We start from the raw sequence: 24,925 nt of genomic DNA, 5'->3' as shown, positions 1-24,925 counted from the left end.
GGGCGCGGCGAGACCAGGGGCAAGGGATTAGCGAGTGCTATACACCCACTTCCAACGCGGGGGAAGCACATACTGTGATAATTATTGTTTTACCCAGCATGTGCCATGTGATGACGACGTTGTCTGCTTCTGGTTAGCTGGCTAGGAGCAGTCATTCTTTATTGAGCGAGTAGTGCCAATGGGAAAAAATGACAATTGAAACTCAACCGACCGCCAAAACGATTATGCGGGTCAAGCCCGCGTCTACTGACGTCCATAGACGTTCTCATCGGTATAGGAAATGTAGAGGAAGTAGTCCTTGTCGAAGTGCTCCTGGTACAGTGCACCCATGGTGGCCGATGTCGGTGGAATCACATTGTTCACGAAGAAGAAGAGGGCGTCGTCGGGACGCAGATTGATGCGCTTGCGGATGAGAAAGTAGAACTGGCCCACCGTCAGGTCCGCCGGCACCAGGTACTTCTTCTTGTCCAGCTCCGCGTAGCGCGTCTTCGGCGCCTTCTCCACGATGACGGGCACACGGTCCGGATACTTGCGCCGGATCTTGTCGCCCTCGTTGCGGCGCTTGTCGAACGAGTGGTCCTTCTTGTACTGATAGTTCATATCCATCTGGGCGGACTGAAATTCGGTTCGAATCGAAACGGAGCGAAAAATGGGTTTTCGTTTTGGATTTGGTACGAAGGTCTTTTGTAGCTGCCGGCCTGAGTTGCTGGGAACTATGTATGATTTATCCCCTTTAATGCACTGATAGCTTTGGCAGATAGAACAGTGCCTGCTCTTCTCGGAATTGAATGGGAAATGGGAGGGAAAATGTCATTGGTATCAGGTTTAGTATTCTTGCAATTAAATATTCAATGAATTTGTGTTCATTACTTTTCTTGGAAAAGTATATCCATACCTTCAAGCCTTCAGGAACATACGAAATATGTTAGCAATGGAGTCAAGCACCTTCTAAATGAAAGAATAACTACTTATATACTACTATGAGTGCCAATTTCCCTAGAGGCTTTCATGGTGCTTACATATATTTGTTGTCTCTTTTTCATGCATCGCTCTAATTAATTAATTTGAAGTATCATCCATTACCGTTTAACTGTTAATTGTAATTGCGTCCTTGGAATCGCACGACTGCAGGACTCTCGGTGCCAGAAACCTTCCATTCAAGGCTTCACTGGCGCACTTATTCTATATATTTTCATTTATTTATATAAATAATTATTATTTTAAAACGATTGAAACTATAGAAATCCCTGCAGCTGCCACCGCTCTAGGAACATTTTAAGCTGGGTGCCCCAAGGCGACAATTGCCCCGAAGACGTTACCCCCAAGGCTCCCAAGGCGCTGACCACAAGGGAGCTCAACAAGTGTGTGTGCTGGGGGCGTCCAACTGCGAAAGCTTTCACCTGAACCGACCGCAACGGCAACAATGCACGCAACACACGCAAAGCTGGAGCAGATGTGTTGTTGGGGTCCGTCGTCGCTGGCTGCTCGTCGCTCGGACAGCGCTGGAGCTCTCATTCCGCCATAGCTGCTGGAGCTGCTCGGTTGTTCGCGCTCGGTGCCTCGGCAGTTCAGTTCGTCGTTCCACTTCCGACTCTTGGAGCAGTTCGTGCATCGCTGGTTTCCGGTTGTGGCCTGGGCGTAATCCCTTGCAACAGGTGCACTCCAGTTCGGACGAAGACAACTGTAAAATACCTGGATATCTACGGTTCCGGTGAGCAACATGTCCAAGAACGGACCCTTCCGTTTCGCTAGAAAAAAAACGTGTGTGTGCGTGTGCTGGGCGAAATAATGTTTCGGAAAATCCATTATAATTCAGAGTTTATGCGCTCATGTGATGTTCGAAAAAATGTTTAGTCCACGATCTCTCCTTTGATGTGTTGTGTGTGTTTGCTGAAAAACCTGGCCATAAAGTTATCAATTTTCATTTTGCCCAAAATCGACTCTTGATTTTAGTGGCGATTAGCCATAAACACGGTCAGCTAATCTATGTGTTTGTGTACTGATTGTGTGCGGCAATTGCTAATTAAACTCACGGGTGCGAAACAAATCACCAATTGTGTTCCGTAATCCGAAAAGTAATCGCCCTAATGGTGTTGCTTTGGCTCACCTAGAAATGTGCAGTCCGGCCCATTCGTTTGTGAGATGATCTGAGATTCGATAGAAACGTACGGATTTTGTGATGTGGTTACCGCATACCTGCTAATGAGTCCATGCTAATAGACTTCAAAAATCGGAGAGATTTGTGGGCATCTTTGTCCGGATAGATAGACGCACAGCAATGCGCTTTCTAAACGCACAAAATGCAATTTTAAAACAAATTAAAATGCACTTTGTTGGCTTGGAGACACACACACACGAGTTTTTGCGGTCAGCCAACTGGCAAAAGCTAATTTGATTTATGAAACAAACGCGTGTCTGTTTTCCCTTTTCTCGTGAAAAATGCATAAGAACTTGTTGAAATAACAGGGCAATTAGGTGGGTAAAAAATGGAGTTTTGCTGGCCACTGAACTAGAATATTCTAATTCGACTTATATGAACAATATTGCGACTTGCGCCTGGATAAACTCAAACTGACTTGTTTTACCATGTTGTTAATGCGGCAATTAACATTAATTCGTTAAAAACGACACCATAACCGTTTTTTTTTAGAGTCCAGATACGAGAGCACTGCGTTCACTGGACCAGAATCTTCTGCGTTCCGCCCACTTAATCGTGACCACCGCCTGGCTTAATTACTCCAACTTTGGTGTCCGCCATTCAAAGGGGAATTAGTTAAATGGAATGCAAGAGTCGTCAGGGTGGATTTAATCCAATTGAATGCTGCTAACTATTCGGTGTTGATTCGAAATGCAAATAATCAGCCAGAGCTGCCAATCAAGCGAAATATTGTGTAAATAATTGATTTAACTCATTTTCTTGGCTTTGTCCGATGGCCCAATGATAGATTTTGTATACTCAAATGATTTTTTCTATCATTTTCTAAGCAATGTGCGTCACACATTTGGATTTTCGTGATGATTTCTTTTTGTCCAGCTGCCATTGGAAACTCTGTTGCCTATTATCTGCTTCTCGGCCAACGATTGCCATTGAATTCCGGCAGAGGTTCACGGTAACTTTCGCATTCCGGCGGAGGTCGCCCAGCCGTAGGTGCTAATTAACTCGGAATTCTCCCTTTAACGCAGGGCCGGAGATATAGCCAGATTGTGCACTCCGGGCGAGAGATCGCCGCCATAAAGCTAGCTGGAGCACATGCCAGAACAAATATTTGCTAATTAAGAAACATGGTTGAAACATGGCGCACAGCTGTCGGCATTCTTTGAGGTCTCTCTGATAAGTGGGCAGAATTCAAACAGAAATAGTTGAGGTTCTGGGCGCTTGTATGGTATATGGATATATGGTATATATCCCCCGAAAACTGAGCTCCCAGACAATCTGGGTTTATGGCAGCACTAATTACACAAAACTGAATGTTTCAATTAGCTGGCGAGAACTAAAATTAAGCACAAACAGCGAAATGATATTTTATAGGCCCCCAAAAAACGTGACATGAAATGTTTACGGATACTGGTGTCTAAAAATAATGCCATGGATTAAATATGAGTTTTATGCCTGCATATAGCATATGTTAATTAACGAACTCCATTCGATATTTGCTCAACTTCTGTTGTTTGCCAGCCCCTTTTAGCCAAGTAAGTCAGTGTCCTCTCGACCATGTTTCCCTGCCCATGGGCTTCACTGTAACTGATTGCCCAAGAAATTTGCTTTCGGCTGCTCGCCAATGATTTCGATTTATTCGATTTGTCGCTGGCTTTTGTACGGTTTTGAAAATCAATCAAACACGCGTCCGCGCCCCACAACGTGACCGTCCAATTCGCGACATGCCAAATATCTACGGATCAGCAGGGATGGCACTGAATTGTTTGCTCGATGCTATTTAACTTTATCATCAGCTTGATGGCTTCATTAGGCACTCACTGAATCACAGCTCCTGCTCGTTCCCTTTCGTTCCGAACAGGCTACGGCTACAAGATGCAGACGCGCATCCAAAACTAATTAGAAGTGTTTACGGATACGGATATTTGCAGAGGAAATGAGCCGCACATTATGTACCTAGGATCGCTGGGTGGAAACGACAGAGAGAGCCATGGAAAAGCACCCGAGTCTGTCCCAGCGGATGGAGACCACTTGCCGTCCGAGGAAGGGCCTGAAGTGTCTGTCATTCGAGTTCCAGTGCCGCCTGCTTCTCCACCATCTGCTGCTAACGTCGCTGAGTGGCCGGCATTGCGTATACGCCACGAGTGCCGCCGGGGGGGCGCTGAGTGCCAGCAACTGTCACGACATCCACCACGGATTCGATGTCTACCCCAATCCCACGGCCGTCTCGCTGGCTCAATCGACGGACACGCCCCTGACCGCGGCGATGCCACGGTCCGCCTGGAAGTGTTGCTGCTGGAATGCAAGTAATCAAGTAAGTGACTGATAGACGCACACTTTCTACTTAATTCTATATGTTTACCAGCTGCGCCAGCGGCGCACTGGCCTCCAAAGTCAACTGCAGAACTTGAAGGTTGGGTAAACAGCGAAACTAGATGGCAGATCCGATGGCTCCTGCTTTAGTTGAGTGTCCGTAGCAACTTTAAGCCAATGAAGTTCCGAATGTCAGTTAATTGAAGTAGTCAGCAACACAGGGGCATTTTGCCCCGACGTTCATTGAGTTTTAGTTGTGATTTTGACTGACATGACTGAAATGAAGTTACCCACTAACTTTATTAATAACTACTAACAGCCAAAGTTCAAGATCGCAGAATGTCAAAGGGTCGCCATCGATAGCAGGTCGTTGTAAGTGAAAGGCCTGCGCTTTTATTTTTAGAATTATACTAGGAAACTAGGTTGAAATATGAGGTTAACACTGCAGGCTATATTATTTATTACTTTCCCAACTGCACGACTCCCACGCACCTGCATAAAAACCTATTCCACTATTTCCGCAGGCGGAGGAGGTGGAGTGCCGTTGCGAGGGCGACGGACTGAATCGCGTACCGCAAACCCTGACGCTGCCCATCCAGCGCCTAACTATCGCATCCGCGGGGCTGCCACGCCTACGCCACACGGGGCTGAAGGTCTACGGGTCCACGTTGCTGGATGTGTAAGTTATATTGCGATGGATTGACATATCCCCCGACATATCCATATCCTCACGCCATGCGTTTACTAATCGTCCTTTGGCTTCGCAGGGCCTTCACCGACTGCCTGCAGCTGGAACTGATACAGGATGGCGCTTTTGCTAATTTAACCCTATTGCGAACAATGTAAGGCTTGATTTTAAGTGGCGGCTTCAGGCGACCGACTGACTGACTCACCTATTATCCTTTATTATCCATTCAGCTACATCACCAACGCACCCAAGCTGACCTTCCTCTCGAAGGACGTATTCCTTGGCATTTCGGACACCGTGGACATTATGTGAGTCCAAATCTAGCTCTAGATGCCCAGATGCCCATCTGTGGGGTATTCATCATGGGGCCTTCGGGGGTGGCAGCCAAGTTAATAAGCACACACAGCTGTATGGTTTTTGTTTCGGCCAGAAGATGGGCAATATGTTGTGTCATCGGTAAAAATAGCACTTAATGCCCATCTACGCGGATTTGTGCGCTTTCCTCCTTCAATATGTTTTTTTAATTGTCTGCCATGTCGAGCATTCCTCAAACGCATTCTGGCAAAAAAATGCAATTTAATAAACATTGTCGAAAAATTCATATGTCCATCAGGCAGAAATAAATATTCGGCTTAATTGCTATGCGCGAACGGCAAAATACAAATGTATTTTCACGCGTAGAACTATTTACTCTGAACTTTTATTACACACTATTTAAAATAATCCTGCTGCGGGCAGGATGTGGGTGTGTCCTTGAGATTTAAGCAGTCTAACAATAGTATGCCACTTTACTCCCACAGACGCATCATAAATAGTGGCCTCACCAGAGTTCCTGACTTGGGCCACCTGCCACCTCATAATATTCTGCAAATGATGTGAGTAGCAACACCCAGCTTTCCCCTTGTGGTACTAATATGTATCTATCTTTTTCGCAGAGATCTCGATAACAATCAAATCACTCGGATAGACAGTAAATCCATAAAAGTAAAGACTGCCCAATTGTACGTATAATTGGTTAATTGCCACACATTCGAGTAATCTCTGAAGAGCTCCAATCTTTGCAGAATTTTGACAAACAATGAAATAAGCTACGTTGATGACTCCGCTTTCTTCGGCTCCAAGATAGCCAAACTGTAAGTTTAACTTAATTTTAGATAGTTAATAGTTATTAATCATGTGGCTTTTTAGATCGCTGAAGGAAAACAAAAAGCTGCAAGAAATGCATCCCAACGCATTCGATGGCATCATAGACATAGCTGAACTGTAAGCTTGGAAATGTTTAATTATTGCATCTTTAAGATTTAACCCTTTGTATTTTTATCTCCACAGCGATCTCTCCAGCACCTCGCTAGTTGGCCTTCCTTCAGCCGGACTTCAGAACATCGAAGCGTTGTACATTCAGAACACCCACACTTTGAAGACCATACCATCTATCTACAACTTCCGGGTAAGTAAGAGTCACTTTCTACCAAACAACTTAAACCCAAAGTTTCGGTTTCTTATAGAATCTGCAGAGAGCCTATCTCACCCACTCCTTCCACTGCTGCGCCTTTCAGTTTCCATCTCGGCACGATCCTCAGCGACATGCCCAGCGCATGCTGGAGATTGAGAAGTGGCGGAAGCAGTGCAAAAGTGACTCCGGATCGCGAAAGGAGAGATCAACCTTGGATAACTCCTTCAATATGCCAGAAGATTTTGGTTCTTTCGGTGGCACCGACGACTCGGCAACAGATATGACCCCGATCACTTTCGCTTCCTTCGATTACATGGCCGATGACACCATGAACAAGGGCACTTTTCACGAAAAGATCATCCTGAACCCGGATGATGACTCCTCGGCCGAACTCTGCGGCAATTTTACATTCAGGTGAATTGATATATTCTTAATTTAGCAATACTTGGTGCTAAAAGCTAATATTATGCACTGCAGAAAACCCAATATTGAATGCTATCCCATGCCCAACGATCTGAATCCTTGCGAGGATGTAATGGGCTATCAATGGCTGCGTATTTCCGTCTGGATTGTTGTGGCTCTGGCCGTCGTGGGCAACGTGGCTGTGTTGACAGTAATACTATCGATTAGGTAAGTCGTTACATTCCCATTTGCCCAAAGGCACTCAGAGAAACTGAGCACATTTTCCAGAATAGATGAATGCTTTTTGGGTTCTTCAATAGTTAAAACTAGTTTGTTAAAGTGCCTATAATCTGTTACCTTTCCAGGGCGGAATCGACGCCGGTGCCGCGATTTCTGATGTGCCACCTGGCCTTCGCCGACCTGTGCCTGGGCCTCTATCTGCTGCTGGTGGCCTGCATCGATGCGCATTCCATGGGGGAGTACTTCAATTTCGCCTACGATTGGCAGTACGGTGGGTGGTGCAGCTGATTTTGCGGTGCCGTCATGGATTTAGCTTACACTGTCTTCTCCATTTTCCCGCAGGGCTTGGCTGCAAAGTAGCCGGCTTTCTCACCGTGTTCGCCAGTCATTTGTCGGTGTTCACGTTGACCGTGATTACCATCGAGCGCTGGCTGGCAATCACGCAGGCCATGTACCTGAACCATCGCATCAAGTTGCGTCCTGCTGCGCTCATCATGCTGGGCGGCTGGATTTACTCGATGCTTATGTCCTCGATGCCCCTGTTTGGCATAAGTAATTATTCGTCGACGAGGTGAGCAAGTAAATATGTCATTCTGCCCGAGCTTTGTGGTTCAAATGCTTGCCCCTCGCTCATTGCAGCATCTGCCTTCCGATGGAGAATCGCGATGTGTACGACACAATTTACCTGATTGCCATACTGGGCTCCAATGGAGTGGCCTTCTCCATCATAGCCGTCTGCTATGCCCAGATCTATCTGTCCTTGGGTCGCGAGACACGGCAGGCCCACCAGAATAATCCCGGCGAGCTGAGCGTTGCCAAGAAGATGGCCCTTTTGGTGAGTAGACTTCCAAACTGCAACTGTAAGGATGTAAGCTACTTTTACTAACTACTAACTTCCTGTAGGTCTTTACAAACTTTGCGTGCTGGTCGCCTATTGCTTTCTTTGGACTCACCGCGTTGGCCGGATACCCACTGATTAATGTTACCAAGTCGAAGATATTGCTAGTCTTCTTCTACCCCTTGAATTCCTGCGCGGATCCCTATCTGTATGCCATATTGACGTCCCAGTATCGCCAGGATCTGTTCACCTTGTTGTCCAAGTAAGACGAAAAAACGGCCATCGTGGTAAAAGGATCTAAATTGCATTTATTTCAGACTGGGCCTGTGCCGGCAGAGCGCTCTGAAGTACAAGGACAGCCTTTCCGGCCAAGCCACCACCAGATTCACAATCCACGGCTCCATTCAGCGGCACAGCTCACTCACGTGCAAAATGCAGACTGTAATGGGCGCTGAGACGCAGAAAATGCTGAAGAACAGCGAGGATTATGTTTAAACCGAACCTGGGTATTGTGAACTCACCTCTTCCCACCCCGTTGTGATATATGATACATACGTGTACTATTAGTTAACGCTCTCTCCTCGATTTGCTATCTGTTGCAGTATTGTTAGCATCCCACGATTAATGATATTTAACAGCCATAAGTTTGATTACGTTATCTTGTCATAATTAAGTTGTTACTCCTAAGGTATTCAGTTTTAGCTAAGAGATGTATTGCTTGAAGGAAGGAGCTTGTCCCCGGATAACAACTAAGTGGTTTCCCATTGAATGGTATTAAATGTTTAAATGTACAGATTTAAAACTCTAAATGTTCAAATGTTCTGTTTAAATATATGAAAAGAATTGAAAAAACCAATTTAGAAACGAATTAAATTTGTGTATATGTATATCGATGTACATTTGTAGTTTCCGTTTTCCTTTCATTAAAATTCCATTTTTTATTGCTAGTGAAATAATTTTAAGCAAGAAACGCTATAGTTGCGCTTACCGACCATCAGATACCCATTACTCAGCTAGTGGCTCCGCAGTCCAAAGCCCCGAACCCAGGAGTTGTGTCCCTCCATGTCCCGAGCTGCGTGCCGACCTGTCCCGCTGCATTGTCCCGCCGACCTGTTGTCCTGCTGACCTGTCCTGCCGACCTGTCCCGCTGACATGTGCCTCTAATCTGTCCCACCCACCTGTTGTTCCAGGATTATTAACGTGTATGTATACTTCGTGTATCTTACACATATTGTACATGCGATTCGACATGGCGCTTTTAGTGGCGCCATCTACGTGTGCAAAGTGCCAAGACTGCAGTTTGTCAGCCCTGGCGAACAGCTGGCCTCGAAAAGGACGAAGCAATTGAAGGGAAAGGAAAATGACGCGTCCTGCGATTGTCGTTGTCCTCGTTGTCTGCTCAATAACTCTGTTGAATTTCGCCAATGGCTACAAGGAGATCCACGGACTGAATGGCAAGCTGTTTCCGAAGGCGGCGACGTTTAATTTTCCCGAATATGCTTACAAGGAGACCAGCAAAAATGTGAGTTAGCGAGCCTATTGATTTTTTAACATGTCCACTAACCCATTTTTCGCCCAACAAATGGTGAAATATAAAACAGGAAATCACTTACCACGAACTGGAGGTGACCTGCGACCAGCACGCCCAGTGCATTGGCCTCAGCCCGGTGGGCGTGGCCAAGATCAACTGCATCCGGCAGTGCATCTCGCCATCGTGCTACCAGGACATCTATGCCTTCAACGAGCTGGAGGAGGGCGAAATCGACGCCAGGCTGAACTCCTTCAAGGGATGCGTTATCCAGCGCATGTAGCAGCGACCGCAGTTGTTCAAGGAGTGCTTCATCTTCAAGTGGCTGGAGCTCACCGGCATCGCCTACTAAATGGAGCCAATGCCGATCTGTTCCGAGGACTCTCGAGCTATTGGCCTGACTGCAAGGATAACACACAGGAGCCTCTTTCTACCAAATGCCCATTGGATTGCGAGGAGTTCCGCTTGAGTTTTGAATGTCAGAGGCTTCTGTGGCATCCTGTCTGCAATGAAATGAACGTTTGCATAGCATCTGCGATCGGTAGACTGCACCTTGATTAAGGCCAAATTTAGAAATAAACTTTTTCACTTATATCAAAAGAGTAAGACTAACATTTTATTGTGGCAAAGAGTGTGACTGTTTAACTTCCGGTTTAATATGCAGGATTTTAGGGCTCATAAAACTGGCAAGATGATTCATTTTATTCAGAAAAGCTATCCATTTCCTTTTTTCAGGTTATTATACCCTAACAGAGGGTATGCTCATTTCAGTTAGCAGTCTGCAATGCATAAGTATGTTTATTTTAGTATATAAACATATTTTTAATCAATTCAACAGTTGAGTAGTTATAGTTAAGTCCATCTGTCTGCTTGTCCGTCCATCCGTTTCCCATGAAACTTTCCCAAAAGACTTATTTTTTATTACAGGTAGTATATAAGTCTAAACGGGCCGGATCGAATCACTATAACATATAGTTGCATAGGAATATTACAAAAAAAAGTTAGGAAAAATTACACCTTACATGATTTAGATCACTTTTTTCAAATATATAATTTAGATTTTAAATTGACTTAAATCATACATTATTTAGCTGAAAAAAGAACAGTTGAAAAATATTGAAAATATTTAAATAATAGTTTCGTTTAGTTTAGTTTTCTTAATTCTTATTTGGTATACATCAGTTGCTTTTTTGAATATATGATTAGTCCTAGGGTATTTGAACTTTGGTTTGCAGAAGCGAACTTCCTTTCTGGTTTTAATTTTCAAGGGTATTTAACAGGTATTATATTCTAGGGAAACTAAAACACTTGTCTAGCAAAACAAGATGTGCACTAAAAACGAAGCATACTTATTGGAATTCCTATGACTATATTTTTCGAAAAATCCTGATAATTTGTAGTTTCTACAAAAAAGCAATACGAAGGCAAATGGTTATATCCATCTTGCTGCCACCCATAATTGCTCCTGCTCCTGTCAGTTAGCCAAACCAGCATTTGGTCAACTGGGCGTTTGAATGGAAAACCAATGGATTCCATTGAATTGAACAAAGTGCGCGGCGGAGCAAGTGAAGCGCGGGAAAATTGTGCTGTTCAACCAGTTATGGCTGCAATTTCCGAAGGAAAATACAATTTAAGTTTACGACTTGTGCGCCTATGACAACAATTGGCATTAGTTTCCTCCGAGTTCCCCCATATCTATCAACTTCCCAGTATGCCTAGATCAATCAAGCCAAATCAAGCGTGTTGTATAAATAAACTACTCACCCATACACACGCACAACTCACACACCACACACACACACACACTGCGATACGCATATTTGTGCTAGTGCGGCGTTTAAGTTTAGTTCGGTAATTAAAAGCCAAATGCTCATAAAACGAAAATTTATTAGCATTGTCTAAGCGCGTGTGTGTGTGTGTTTGTCGAGCACATACAACTGTGTCACTTGACACTGTGCGTGTGTAATACCGTTGCACATGGAAGGGGCGTGGCGGGGGTTGGGGTTGGGGGAGTGGCACAAAAGGCGACTGTGACATGTGGGTGTTGAAATCCCTATGGATTTTTAATGTGCTTAATTTGAGTGACAGCTCCAAAATGGGCGCGATCGATTTCTGTGCGCCAACACGCCCTCCCCAGCCACGCCCCCTTTCAACTGAATGTCAATGTCCAGCAAAATACACACACACACAGTGAAACATACACACTCACACGGAAATGACTCCATTTGACCATAATTGGGATTAGATTTAAGATTTGAGTTGTACAAAATATATGCATTTGGTACTAAATGTAAGCTTAATTATTTTTTTAATGGTTTTTAAAATCAAGCAAGTGACATATGTTAAATATCTTATTTAATGTTTTTGAATAATCTTGAAATAATATAACTCAAAACTTTCTTTTTTACATTGTCTAAGGGCCATCAAGATATTAAAGAGATTTTTATGGATGCCACATCTTCGAGTTCTAAAATAAATTATAAAAAATAAATGTATCTATTTAAATTCTTCCCCTAATATTAACAAAAGTGTTGAGTATAATAATGACTTTAGTTACATGGCGGCAGTTCGCATAACCTTTTACTTATTCAATAACCGATATTTGTTCTGTTCTTATCAATTCAATTAAACCCATTCATTTCGATACCATCTGCATATGCAAACCAATATACCCACGAAGCGCTCCTAAATCCGCACTGAGCCCAGTTCATCTCATCTAAATCCTGGCTGCTTATTCGGCCGCGTGTCCTTAGAACGAATCCTGCTGACAAGCTGAAGGAAAATTCATAATTAATACGTTTTCCAAAGCGAGGTGCTCGAAAAAAGAAGAGAATGTAAAAAACAAGTGAGGAGGGGCGAAATTAACGCGAACGACATGTACAGTGAGCCCTCTGTGTACACAACAGCAACTGGCAGCAGCGTGGCACGCACACCCACACACACACACACAAGCGAGCACGAAAGCCAGCGCGTTTGGCAAATTAGCCAAATGCGTTATTTGGCCCACAAGCATTTCAGTTTCAGTCGCTCACGGAACGTCCTGGCGTTTGGCCGCAAAAACCCAGCGAAAGGCAAAAGTCCAAAAAGCCAGCAGCAGCCCAGAGTTAAAAGCCAAAAAAAATAAATTAGAAAGAAAGCGAATTGGTCGGGAAAATCCGTGGCAAACGTGATGTAGGAACTCGAAACGCTAAATGTGCGAAAAGTGTGTGTAATTATGTGTGCAATAATGTACGTTATGTGTATGTATATCTTTGCTGATCTTGGCCAAACATCTGGCCGCAATCAACTGATAAATTTATCAAATAACTATAGCCGCTATCTGTGGCCAAAAAGCTAAGCTAATGAGGTTGTCGCGTTGTTCGTGCGCCTGTGTGTTTGTGTGTATCTGTGTGCAACAAGTCTGCGATCTGACACTCGGATTGGTCTGTTCAACCGGCGCGAACTAATCAAATAAATACGCCGGTTAATTGCGGAATGCATATTAATGAGACTCTGGTGGTAACTGCGCCCACGCTCCCAGCAAAACATCATAGCACCCCAACCACTGAACCACCCAACCACCGACCCACCCAACCAACTCCCATCTTGAATCGTTGGGTTCACTGGCAGCTGTTACCTGTGCTTAGTACATCTTTCTTTTCTGCTTTAATTTTAATGGGGCACGTTTCTGAATGGCCAAAATTTGATGATTCATAGCGGGTCGTGCGAAAATCTAATGCAGCCAATTGGATTTGCGTTTGCACTTAATCCGCGCGCTAAGCACTTCGATTAGTCAGTTGGGGCCCCCATACCCCACCTTCCCCACCAACTACTGCACAGATTTTTAATTTTATATCAGATTTTTCTAAATATTTTCCAAACAAATGCTGCTGGCCAATGTGTGTGCGGCGTGATAAAACAACAGCAACAAAATAAATATAAATATGATAGAGAGGGTCTAATTTTGCAGAACGAAGTGCGAATGCCCTCGTAGATACATAATTAAACAAATGTATCTTTACAAACGTTAAGAAATGGTTAAAGAGTACAGATTTCTCTTAAAGATCGTTTCAATCATTTGTTTAAGCGCAACGTAATCATGTCAATATTTGCCATCTTATTAGACTTAAAACAAGTTAATAAAACTAGTTGCTAAGACTAAGAGAGCTAAACTATCGACTCAGCTAGTGACGAAATGCACCTTTAGGCCCAAAAATGTCTCCCTACTTTTGGAATCTTTTTTGCCATAACCCCTTGATAGCAGAGTATAGCAAATAACAAATCCGAAACAAATAAAAAATGTAAGGCATTGGAAGAATTTTCGACCTGCCGACATTTGTGTACTTTAATCGACAACACAAAAGAAGAGCAACAACAAAAAGATGAGAAAAAATATCGCGCATACGCTACGTTGACTGCTCCGCGTAGAGCGGGACGGGGAATGGCAATGGGGTTGGGTCTGGGCAACGCGAATGCTGGAGAAGCTGTTGGTGCGGGAAGGGAAGGGGGCTTGCTTGGAGCAGCATCGTCAGCATCTCAGGTTGGACGCTCCGACAAGCGACAGCCAACTGTCAGTTTGTAATCAACGCGTGCCAACGGCAGCGGCAGCTGCCCGCCCATCGACCCACCTATTGACCTGGCCAGCCACCCAACCAACCCATCCAGTGATCCTGTTCGATGCCGTGACCTATAACCCATCGTTGGCTAACAAATGGCAGTAGTACATTGCCAACGAAAGCCCATTGTGCTAAGCCGGAGACTAATCACTTAACTATTTATAAACAACGCACATGCAAGTGTACACGGAAAACAAACCGAATTTACCCAACAGATCGATTCGAATTTGGCCATTCCGGAATGGAATCAGTGATAAGTGTAGCAACTGGAGGAAACAACCATAGTTCAGTGACCATAATGAACCCAATTCGTTTGAACTCCAAGCGCTTAAATCGAAATGGTAGCTTATAAACTAAACTATATAAACAAATGTGCTAAGCACAGAGTGTTTATTATTCTAAAAATTATTTTAAAAAAATATTGGATGAGCGAAATCTTGAATGATAAAGTTTTTTGTGTGAAACATATTTATTTGTGCGTGTTGCTCTATTAGTAATCCTCCCATCCTCAGTGAACTATAAAAGTGTTATTTTTGACCGCAAAATTAGGTGTTGAATGGCTTGAATACAGCTAATAAAAGAATTCTCATTAAGTGTTAATCCCATTGGCTTATCGGTTTAATCTATTTATAAAATCAATTCAAACATAAAGCGGCGCATATCTCAGCGATGTTGGGTAGGTAACCAAAAGTAAATACTATCTAATTCCTATTGATCTTGTATAAATACGAGTGGTTAGTTAGATAGATATCACCATTTTGCACCGTGCATAAAGTGCGAGATACTCGTTTTCGAGAGATGCACTTCTGAGTAGCCGTATTCAAATCGTACTCTCAGTAACCAAGTACCAAGTACTCACTACTCAAGCTGTTTGTCTTACGGGTGTGGACGAGCGAGCAGACTTCAGGAGTGGGGTAGCCGGAGCAGACCGGCTGTAGTGTCATCCGATCGAAGGTCGCCTCACCAGCGCAGAGATTCCGATTCCGAATCCGATTCTTTGGCCATAGGAATTCCTCTGGGGGTGGGAGCATGTGGCTGATTTATTTATTTCCAGTCTTTCGAGCGATATAAACAGAGCAATACGAGAATGGGCGAATATAAGTTTCTCGAACGGCTGGTCCGTTCCGAGCTGAAATTGAATTGTAAATGGCAATATTAATTGGGAATCATTTTAAATTTCCGTTGATTTTTTCTGTGTTTCTGTGCTGTGCGGTCTATGCATGTTCGGTGGCATAATTTATGGGCGCTAATTACTATCGCCCCATTTTGTGTATTTCGCGTGCTGTCCAAGGCCAATTACGCTTACTTATTGCAATTTATGTGGCCACAGTCCGGCCGTAATTGGAAATTGTGTAAGGTCGCAGGCAATTCCATTATTTGTATGCACTTCTGGACGCTCCGGTCGCCGGTTCTAGCATTTTTCAAGCATTTTTATAATGACGCCAGCGCGTTTGGGGACGTTACCTAGCCCAGTTTTCCCTTTGCAGCCATTTGATTAAGTGACCTACGTGTTTCGCCCACACAGAATCAATTTGTTCATGTCGCCGACGGTGCGAATAAGGTCCACCCCAAGTGAGTGAGCTATCCGACGGGATGGCGGCGTTGGAACATCCGGATGCCATGCTGCCGTACTCCAAACTGCTGTCAACAGCCCTCACTGTGGCCAGTAGTGGTAACTCGAACTCCTCCGATGGCACCTTGCTGCTGATCCAGGCCAGTGCGGCACCAGGTGGCGATGTGATGGCCACCGGTGGCGCAAAGTTGGGTGTGCCCTCGATGAACTCGTACCTGGTGAGCATGGCGTGGCCCAAGTCGCTGGCGGTGGCCGTCTTCCTGGTCATCATCCTGGTCACCGTGGTGGGCAACACACTCGTCATCCTCGCCGTTCTGACCACACGCCGCCTGCGCACGGTCACCAACTGTTTCGTGATGAACTTGGCCATCACCGACTGGCTGGTCGGCACCTGCGTGATGCCTCCATCGGTGGTGCTCTACATAACAGGTGAGAGTGGCAGCGGAGGTCCTGTCCGAGCCCATCGATGGCCAAAGATTTATGGCTCTGTGGGGGCTTTACACTTCCGGGGAAGGTGGAATCGGGGCAAGTGTTTACTATTCGCAGCCCTCCGGTGGAAGTTCGGGTAGTAAACATTTGCCCAAATCGATGGGGGAGCACATTTGGTCGATTCCGATTTTAAATAATCCCACAGCGAAAATTATAAAATTTCTCCGTTGCCAAAATATACATATTTTTGATTGCAAAATATCTTGTGAGTGGTGCGAGTGTTTTATTGGTTTCGATGGAAAACCTTTGATAATTTTTCTGAAAATCCATATATCAGGTGTCTATAATTTTAGCGGAATTTTGAATAAAGCATAAGTTGCTTTAAACATTTTTTGTGGTAAAAAATGGAATATAGCTTACTAGTTTCAAATAAGTAATATCTCTTATTAAACATATTTCACAAAACTTATGGAAAAGCAATCAAACAAGTAATCTTTTCGAAGCCAAATGAATACATAAAGTTAAATATTCCTTGTCATAAAGAAAAAGAAGAATTTATAGTGGTTTATATGGAAGGATCTGCCAGTGTAATGCCTCCTTAATCCCGGCCAGGTGCACAAACCGATTGAAGCACGGCGATAAATATTTGTTCTTTGCAGGCACTTGGCGCTTTGGTTGGATACTGTGCGACATTTGGATCTCGCTGGACATCCTGCTCTGCACCGGCTCCATTCTCAGCCTGTGCGCCATCAGTCTGGACAGGTGAGTTGGCCAACTAATTTCGTAATTTGCCGTTGATGTCATAGCAATGACCACAGTCCACAGTCCACGGTCCTTGGTCCTTAGATAAAGTCATGGCAAGGTGCAAAAACAGTGCAAAATAATTTATTTGTTGACGTTTTTATTGCCGCATGACCGTTGTCCTGGCCATTCCCAGTGCATATCCTTTGAGTGTGCGACGCCACAATGGCAAGGATCGGCTTGGGCTTGGACTTCCATTCCCCCATTCCATATCTCCCCATTTCCCCCATTTAGCCATTCCACCGTTTGCTTTTGTTGGAAGTTTCAATTACATTTTAATGGCATTTCCAAGTTTTGTGTTGTGGCTCCCGAGTTGAGCTGATCCAGCTGAGCCATGGACCTGAACCTCAGCCAGGACACAACCGACGCCCACTGGCGTTGTGTGTGCCTTTTGGCCTGGCCAGAAAGCCGTCTGCGGCTTTGCGAACAATATGTCCGCTTGGCTTTTGTTTTTTCCCAGCATTTCTCTGGCCATTTCCGTTGCGTTTATTGGCCCGGCTTTTATAATTTCCCCTTTCCCACCTTCTTTTTTTTTTATTTCGCAGGTATCTCGCCGTCACACAACCACTGACGTACTCCAAGAAGCGCCGCTCCAAGCGACTGGCCCTCCTCATGATTCTCGTCGTGTGGATAACTGCCCTGTCAATCACATGTCCACCCTATTTGGGCTGGTAAGTAAGCGCCAGCTGCACGGGGAACAAAATCAACCTTAACCCATGATGGATCGGCAATTCATCTGTTAAGAAAACCATTCATGTTATAATCATTTAATTGAACGCATTACACAGGGTTGGGAGTTCAGACAACATGTGATTATGATCAGTATACAAAGAAAGGAAATAATAATATATTTAATATCATAATATATTATTAATAATATTATATTATAAATATGGCCAAGGGAAATTTATTTCTAATTTGATTTTTTTAATTTTTAATTTAATTAATTAATATAATTTTTACTCTTTGCCGTGTATTTTGAAATATGTAATATTTTTATTGAGCCCACCCCACATATTTTTTTACCAAATTTGTCCTTCCGGAGGCGTGACAATACTTTGTGGCCTTTTGTGGCTGGAAGTCCTGCTCGCTTTTCCTTTTTTTCTTTTTTGAGCTAATGGCTGTGTGGTGGCGCAGCATAGATAATGTGTTACAAAAGGGTCTCGAAATACACACGTTTATTTATATTATATTTGCGCCTTCGGCTGCGCCTAAAAAACATTACGTAATGGCGACGGGTTGTTGCTGTTGCAGAGAACTGCAGCCCGCCACTCGCACTCTACGTCCACCCGATAAACACTCGGTACTCTAGGCACCCCGTTTTTTTTGACACCCTACTTGCGGCAACACAAAATACTCGAGTGTTTTACCGACGTTGTGTTTTTGTTACGAGTAAAAAAACCACCCGAGGCCTGCTGCGCAAGAGCCGTTTGGGTGAGTGGACGCACAGTCAACGATCGGCCGCACGTCATTTTTTGTATGCGGGCTGCAGTTCTCTGGTCATTTTTTGTACGCCTAAAATTTGTATGGGTGGAAGCGTGACGGGTATAAGAAATGAAGGGTAAAAGGGAATACCCAAGAAAAATTTCGTGCTCACGTCTTTGATGGACTCAATGGGTGCCACCCGTTTCGAATCATTCCGTTATTAATTTTTCACACGTCGCTACCTGAATACTCTAATGACAAATATTCTTATATAAAGTTATTTTTGAAATGAATTTTGTGACATTATGACTATAATCTATATTTAAATAATAATAACGTTAATAATATATATAATATATAATAATATATAATATAATATATATATATATATATATATTATATTAATAATATATAATATAATAAAATATAATATAATATATATAATTATAATAATATATAATAATAAGATGAAGGGCATATTTTACAAAGTATTCGACAAAGTCTAGAGCCACGCCGAAAGAATAGTGTGTAAACGTATGGAGTGTAAAACGCATGGAGTTACGCATCTTGTCTGTGACTCGACTACCTACGAGACCACTCGAGTATTTTTGGAAACACCCGAGTATTTTTGGAAACACCCATGTGTTTAACGGTATACCCACAAGTGTTTTTGTCACTCATCCCTTTTTAGGCAGTGTGTGATCGGCACCCGCGACGCAGAGCACCGTATTTATTCGGGTGCGCGCACAACGGGGTGTCTTGTCTGCATGTTCAGATTTATACTGTGTGTTTGTAAGTACCCGCGATGTGCGTGGCGGGTAGCACCCGCACACAAAATTGTAGGGTGTGAGTCGAGTGGTAAAAAAGTGCCACCCTTGCAGTTCTCTGTGCTGTTGGTCGTGCAGCCATTACATTGAAGTTTTAATGAGTTGTTAATGACTTTGTTTGCCGCGGCGCATTTGCTTTGTTCTCACCTACGCACACACTCTCAGCGCGAAAGCCACACACTTGTGTGTTGCATACTTCCAGGCGCCCAAATTAACCAGCACTCACTCACACTCACTCACACTCACACACACCACAAAGCCAGCATGTCCTTAATGCCATTGGCCATGGCTTAGTTTTGGCCCCCTTTGGCCGAAAGCGAAGAGCATGGCTTAAAGGGCACATTAAAACGGTCTGAGGCCGAATTACAGCCACAGCTGCAGGACATTGGAAAATTTGGAAATTTTGCGCTGGGGGAAAATCGCAATTATAAGCGCCAGCAGATGGCGCCACTTTCATATTTTCATTCTTTAAGCGAACTAGTTTTATGAAAAAAGTTTGCAAATGCAGCGGTTGCAACAACTGTTTGTTTTACTCACAATCTGCTATTTGTTATTGCCTAATGAATACTAAACTGATTGTGTTTGCTTGCTAGTCAAATTTGGATTTCACTTTCGGCTAATTGATTTAAGCATTGTTTGCTTAGTTCATTTTTTAATTTAACTAATGAGTAGCTAATGTATTGATTTGCCTTAAATTTCGGACTGATTAATTAATATTAAACAAGAAGTTTTGTGGAAAAATCGACTATTTCCATTCGGGTCCTGTAAATACCCAAACTTGCATGTACACTTGTAGTGTTGGGTTATTTTGGTATCGGGTACCAGTAATTAGCGCGAGCTTTCGTATAACACATACTTAGGGTAACAAGCAGATAATTCAGTTGTATTACAACACCGGAAAATTCCATTGGCAGTAATGACAATGCGGCAATAAACTTTTTGAAAGAGAAACATTAAAGGAAAAAGGTTTCGGCAACGCGTGTGGATCCAGTGGGCGTGCTCCAAACTGTGGTTGGCATATCTGTAAAAATTGGCCACCCCAAAAAAGAAACCAAAATAACTGGGAATTATTTTTTAATAGTGTGGGAGTGAGTCTTTTGGAGTAGGCGTGGTAATGTTCTAAAATGAGCTTGTTCACGAGATTTGGACTACGAGTGACAGACGGACATAACCGGATCCTGATCAAGGATATATACGATCTTAGTATACCTTTTACTCTAAGAGTAATGGGTTTAAACAGCAAGTATGGCTGAATTTTGCCACCTACAGTGGAGGTATGTGACAATTTGCCCATTTGTTACTCAATTCCCCACAGTACACGATTGTACCTTTAGTTGACACATTTGGTCTACGCCACTATATTACTCTGTTGCCTCGGAATCGTTTTCTTCCGCATATTGATTTAAAGTCAGCTCCGATTTGTACTGCCTGAATGACCAACACACTGCGATGTGCATAAGTAAAAGGCTTACAGGAGGGACTACTCCGACTGGCTTAGGTTTAGGATTTGAATTCGAATTTCGCCCGGCTTAACTCAGCCAGTTGTCATTCCCCAAGTCCCAGTTCCCCAGCCGCAATCACAACCGCAAGAGCCACCAAAACCAGGGCACCAGACCATGTGCCTCCCACATCCACCACATCCCTCAGCCTTCCAACCCGCAAACCACATGCAATTCGAACTGGAATTCAATTTGCCATTCACATCCACATTCGCAGGTACGAGGCCGGGCGGCACCAGGCGGAGTTCGTGGACTGCCGCTACAACCAAAACAAGGGCTACGTGGTCTTCTCGGCGATGGGATCGTTCTTCATTCCCCTCACCGTGATGCTCTACGTCTACGTGAAGATTGGTTATGTCCTCACGTCACGGCGACAGCGCATTGTGCGCGATGCGGTAAGCACCATCTCCAGCTCCATCGCTATATAAGCATATACGTGTCCACCCCCTTTTGGTGTCCCCTGAAATGTGTCCGGAAATTTATCATGTCACACCTAACACATCTAACCAGCTAACCAGGGGACTAAGTTGTCAGGCACTGGGGAAAAAGATCCAGGAGTTCGCTCAACACTTCAAGCGCAGATCTTCATTAAGTTGCGATACCCACTGAGTATCCCACTTGAGTACCAGCCACTTATCGCACAGTACTGCAGGTGATATTTTAAGTGCTGAGCTTTGATAACAGAAGTCCAACTAATTTCTCTAATCACAAATTATATTTGCTGTGAATTCTTGGATGTAAAATGAATTACTTATCTTTTATTTGTTGAACAATGAACAATGAACTTTAAGGTCAATAAAAATATAAAAATGCAATAAGAAACTTTTTGAATATTTAAAAAGAGTGCATACTAGTTGTTAAATATATTCTTTTAGTTTAGTACTAATTGGACGTTTGCTGCCAAGAGAAAGTAGGAGAAAGTAGGTGACGTGAAGTGGAACGAAGTAATTACAGCAATCCAAGTCCTGAATCTCTATGCCCGGACATGCAATCTAAATTATTCCTCACGTTTTTGTCAGTGCTCTGCTTACATATTCCTCTTCTATTATGTCCTTCCAACAGCACTCGGAGCGCACGGCAGACTACGATGTGGATGGGGACAACTTCATCTCGGAGTCGGAGCACTATCATTGCACGCCAACCAAGTGGCTGCCGAACAGGAAGTCCCGCTGGAGGTTCAACTCCCTGCACGACCCACCGAGCGCCGCCACGAATGCAGCCAAGGGACACCAGTCGTCCGTCAAGTGCTCCAAGTGCTCCTCTGCCACTGGAACTGCAGCCGGAGCTGGAGTGGCGGACAAAACGCTGACGTTCAAACATCAGCCCACCTTTTACGAGCTGGTCGAGGTGTCGCGTCTCTCGTCGCTCATTCACTGCTCGGCAATTAGCTGCAAGTATGGAGGACCCTGCATGCACTCCACGCCCTCGGGCATGCACTACGTGGGCACGGAGGCCTCCTTCTCGGACACCTGCCTGGGTGGCAATGTGAGCAGCAACACCATCACCACCACCACCAACACCGCCGCACTGGATACCAACGAGAAACTGGAGGCGGAGGCCAAGCAAAAGCCGCTGCAGCAGAGATCCTCCTTCGACCATCATCACCCACATGCACACCATCATGGCTCCCATGGCCAGCAGAGCCATCACAATCCTCACCATCGCATGCCGATGCGAGTTTCGACCACGAAACGTGATAGCAAGACCGCCAAGACCCTGACTATTGTGATGGGCGGCCTAATTGCTTGCTGGCTGCCCTTCTTCGTCTATTATCTGCTGATACCCTTCCTGCCGCGACCCGCCGTCCTCCAGGACCTCATGTTCGGCTTCACCTGGATTGGCTGGGTCAACTGTGCCATCAACCCGTTCATCTACGCCTTCTACAATCCGGACTTTCGCACTGCCTTCTGGCGGCTCACTTGTCGCCCCATTTGCAAGCAGAAGCGTCCGCCCAACCACCTGGCCATGTTCCGTGGCTAGTTTCCGGATGCAGATGCAGTTGCGGATGCGGATCCGGAACCGGTTTCCGAATCACTGAGCACTTGAGTGTGTGTCCTAGTGTCGCCATCTCCAGTCGCACAATCGACGCTCACTTTGGGTGGTGGGGGAAATATCTCAGGCATATCCTTAACTTTTCGCCGTGCTGGTTCACCAACTTCTACGTAATTAGCATACAAAATAAGTGGGGAAACTACGAACTCACATTTCAATCTTTTTAAAGTTATCTTTTTACAAGTTATGCCAATGCAAGGACTTCAAATTGACTCTAGACTACAGAATAGATAGTAAATAAGAAGGAATTTAAGAAGTATAAGCTAATATAACTAGATCAGATGTTCAAGAAATGCACTATTTATAATAATTAAATTAATTCAAGATAATGATAATCAAATATTAGCTTAAAAAACTGCTGAATTTAATTCAAGTTTCTTTCATGAAAACATATATATGGAAAATAGTTTTAATAGTTTATCACACATGTCCCTCCAAAGATTGTAACTAATATCTTAGCAGCGACCTTTAAGCCAACTCGTGGCAACTACCTCACCAAGTATTCATTTGCCAGGCACTATAAGCTGTTTGCCGCACTCCATCTCCATCGTTTATGCCAAACGCAGCTAGTAAAACTAAGATACTTACGGTCAATATTGATTGGAGCAAAGATTGCCTTGTTAAACCCAAAAATCGACTGCCTTTTGAAGCTTCTGAAAGCCGCATTCCGAGCAGCATCTTAAAGGTCACTTTACGGTCGCCATTTTTTGTAAGACTTACTGGACTTGGCCGGAAGTTGAGATTCTTGCCTAGACCAGATCCAAATCCTATATATATATAGTATTTTCCTCTGCGTGAGCGTTGATTGTGCGAGGCGAAACGTAACGAAACAAAAGACAAATTATAGTATTTGCGAGTCTTTGTTGCCTGACGGCAACTGTTGACCATCGGGATGAGTGGGATGATGATGATGATGGCGATGTCCTCATCCTTATGCCTTTGTTGTGTGCGTCTAGTTCGTCTGTGTGATGGTGGCCTGCCAACGACATGTCTGGCGTATCCTTTGTTGGCCAAGTCCGGTCAAGCTCGGCCTAGCCCCGCAGGCACGGTACACTGTGTGTCCAGCGTCCACTGTCCAGTGTCCACTGTCCACTGTTCGGTGTCCAGTGTCCACTGTCCAGTCCATTCCGGCCAACCTATTTAATGTTTAAGCAATCGCACACGGCAGTCCGTGCTCCTTCCTCGACGGGCGAAAGTGAAACTGTAACTAAAACTAGGCCGGATTTCAAACTGCAGTTGAGCCTGCCGGGATTTTAGATGGCCTGTGGAAACCCCTTTGTGCACACACTAGGACTCGTTAAGCATTTTAGCCCAACTAATTTGTATAGATGTATTATACATATACCATACCCAATTATACCTGTAACCGTGTGTATCATCTATGTGTAACTATGTGTACTTTATGAATGTTCACCTGGAATGGATCTCTGTAAGGAACCTATCGGCCAGCCGAAAGAGTTCCGAACTAATAAACTTTAAGTTCAACCCAGAGGCAGTTTTATTATACCGGAAATGTTGGGGGCAAAGGTGTAGTTAGGTGAACGATGGTAATATGCCAAAAATATAAAATATGCTCACAACTCACAGCGGTGGTTTTCGCCATTCGGCTATAAATTGTCACACAAAAGTTTTATGTGCAATTTTCCGAACACGTCTTCTCGTTCAAAATGACGATGGTACGTGCTATCTGCAAGACATGGAAAGATTTGCTAAGTTAAAACACATAGGGTTACCCATATATTATGGACACTCTTTGACTTCCAGGGACTAACCATACATTAGCTGGAGAATTAAAAGAGTTTCGCTGCTATTTCCATTTATTTCACTTCTCTGATAAGTATCTTTAAGTTCCCAGTTTCGGTTGATAAAAGCTTAGCGAGAAGTCTTAATTTATTGGAAAAGAGGGCGAAAAATGCTGCGGGGGAGTAGAGCCCATTGCATGGCGCATTTCCCCGCGCAGCCTTGACTCCATTTTTTGTGATTTATCATTGCAAGTGGTAACCCGGTGGCCGCCACTAAGTTGTTTACGGCACAGAGGACGGAAGCTAAAAAATATAAAAGAAAGAAACGCTGAATCAGCGAGACCCGGAAAATGGCTTCGGAATAC

The 24,925-nt window shown here is 44.1% G+C and overlaps 4 protein-coding genes across 5 annotated transcripts; 3 read left to right on the top strand and 1 right to left on the bottom strand.

The window, feature by feature from the left end:
- Positions 1–127: 127 nt before the first annotated feature.
- LOC6727652 (gamma-aminobutyric acid receptor-associated protein) lies at positions 128–765 on the bottom strand. The gene has a single exon (XM_002102993.3). The coding sequence runs from the start codon at positions 604–606 to the stop codon at positions 244–246; it is 363 nt and encodes a 120-aa protein (XP_002103029.2). The 5' UTR covers positions 607–765; the 3' UTR covers positions 128–243.
- A 750-nt stretch (positions 766–1,515) lies between these two features.
- Positions 1,516–8,986, top strand: LOC6727651 (lutropin-choriogonadotropic hormone receptor). 2 transcript variants are annotated; one of them, XM_016175505.3, is made up of 17 exons: positions 1,516–1,711; positions 4,087–4,469; positions 4,993–5,147; positions 5,236–5,310; positions 5,387–5,464; positions 5,957–6,031; positions 6,092–6,157; positions 6,221–6,289; positions 6,345–6,419; positions 6,486–6,603; positions 6,662–7,023; positions 7,087–7,239; positions 7,377–7,522; positions 7,594–7,822; positions 7,891–8,086; positions 8,155–8,351; positions 8,407–8,986. In XM_016175505.3, exons 2-17 carry the CDS (start codon positions 4,146–4,148, stop codon positions 8,582–8,584), a joined length of 2,496 nt encoding a protein of 831 aa, XP_016034244.1. In that variant the 5' UTR covers positions 1,516–1,711; positions 4,087–4,145; the 3' UTR covers positions 8,585–8,986. The 2 variants fall into 2 exon arrangements, with proteins under 2 accessions (XP_016034244.1, XP_016034243.1); XM_016175504.3 differs by having other exon boundaries at positions 4,017–4,469.
- Positions 8,987–9,401: 415 nt separating this feature from the next.
- Positions 9,402–10,219, top strand: LOC6727650. The gene is made up of 2 exons (XM_002102991.3): positions 9,402–9,611; positions 9,691–10,219. The coding sequence occupies exons 1-2, from the start codon at positions 9,450–9,452 to the stop codon at positions 9,898–9,900; spliced, it is 372 nt and encodes a 123-aa protein (XP_002103027.1). The 5' UTR covers positions 9,402–9,449; the 3' UTR covers positions 9,901–10,219.
- Positions 10,220–12,627: 2,408 nt separating this feature from the next.
- On the top strand, positions 12,628–24,326 carry LOC6727649 (probable G-protein coupled receptor No18). Its single transcript, XM_039294526.2, has 7 exons — positions 12,628–12,856; positions 14,725–14,888; positions 15,738–16,214; positions 16,874–16,976; positions 17,561–17,686; positions 20,984–21,161; positions 21,829–24,326. Exons 3-7 carry the CDS (start codon positions 15,806–15,808, stop codon positions 22,744–22,746), a joined length of 1,734 nt encoding a protein of 577 aa, XP_039150460.1. The 5' UTR covers positions 12,628–12,856; positions 14,725–14,888; positions 15,738–15,805; the 3' UTR covers positions 22,747–24,326.
- Positions 24,327–24,925: the final 599 nt, after the last annotated feature.

The sequence above is a fragment of the Drosophila simulans genome, chromosome 3R (genome assembly GCF_016746395.2).
Source record: "Drosophila simulans strain w501 chromosome 3R, Prin_Dsim_3.1, whole genome shotgun sequence".
Taxonomy (NCBI): Eukaryota; Metazoa; Arthropoda; class Insecta; order Diptera; family Drosophilidae; genus Drosophila; species Drosophila simulans.
The sequence above is the reverse complement of the archived record's forward strand: the minus strand, read 5'-3'. Positions and strand labels throughout refer to the sequence as shown.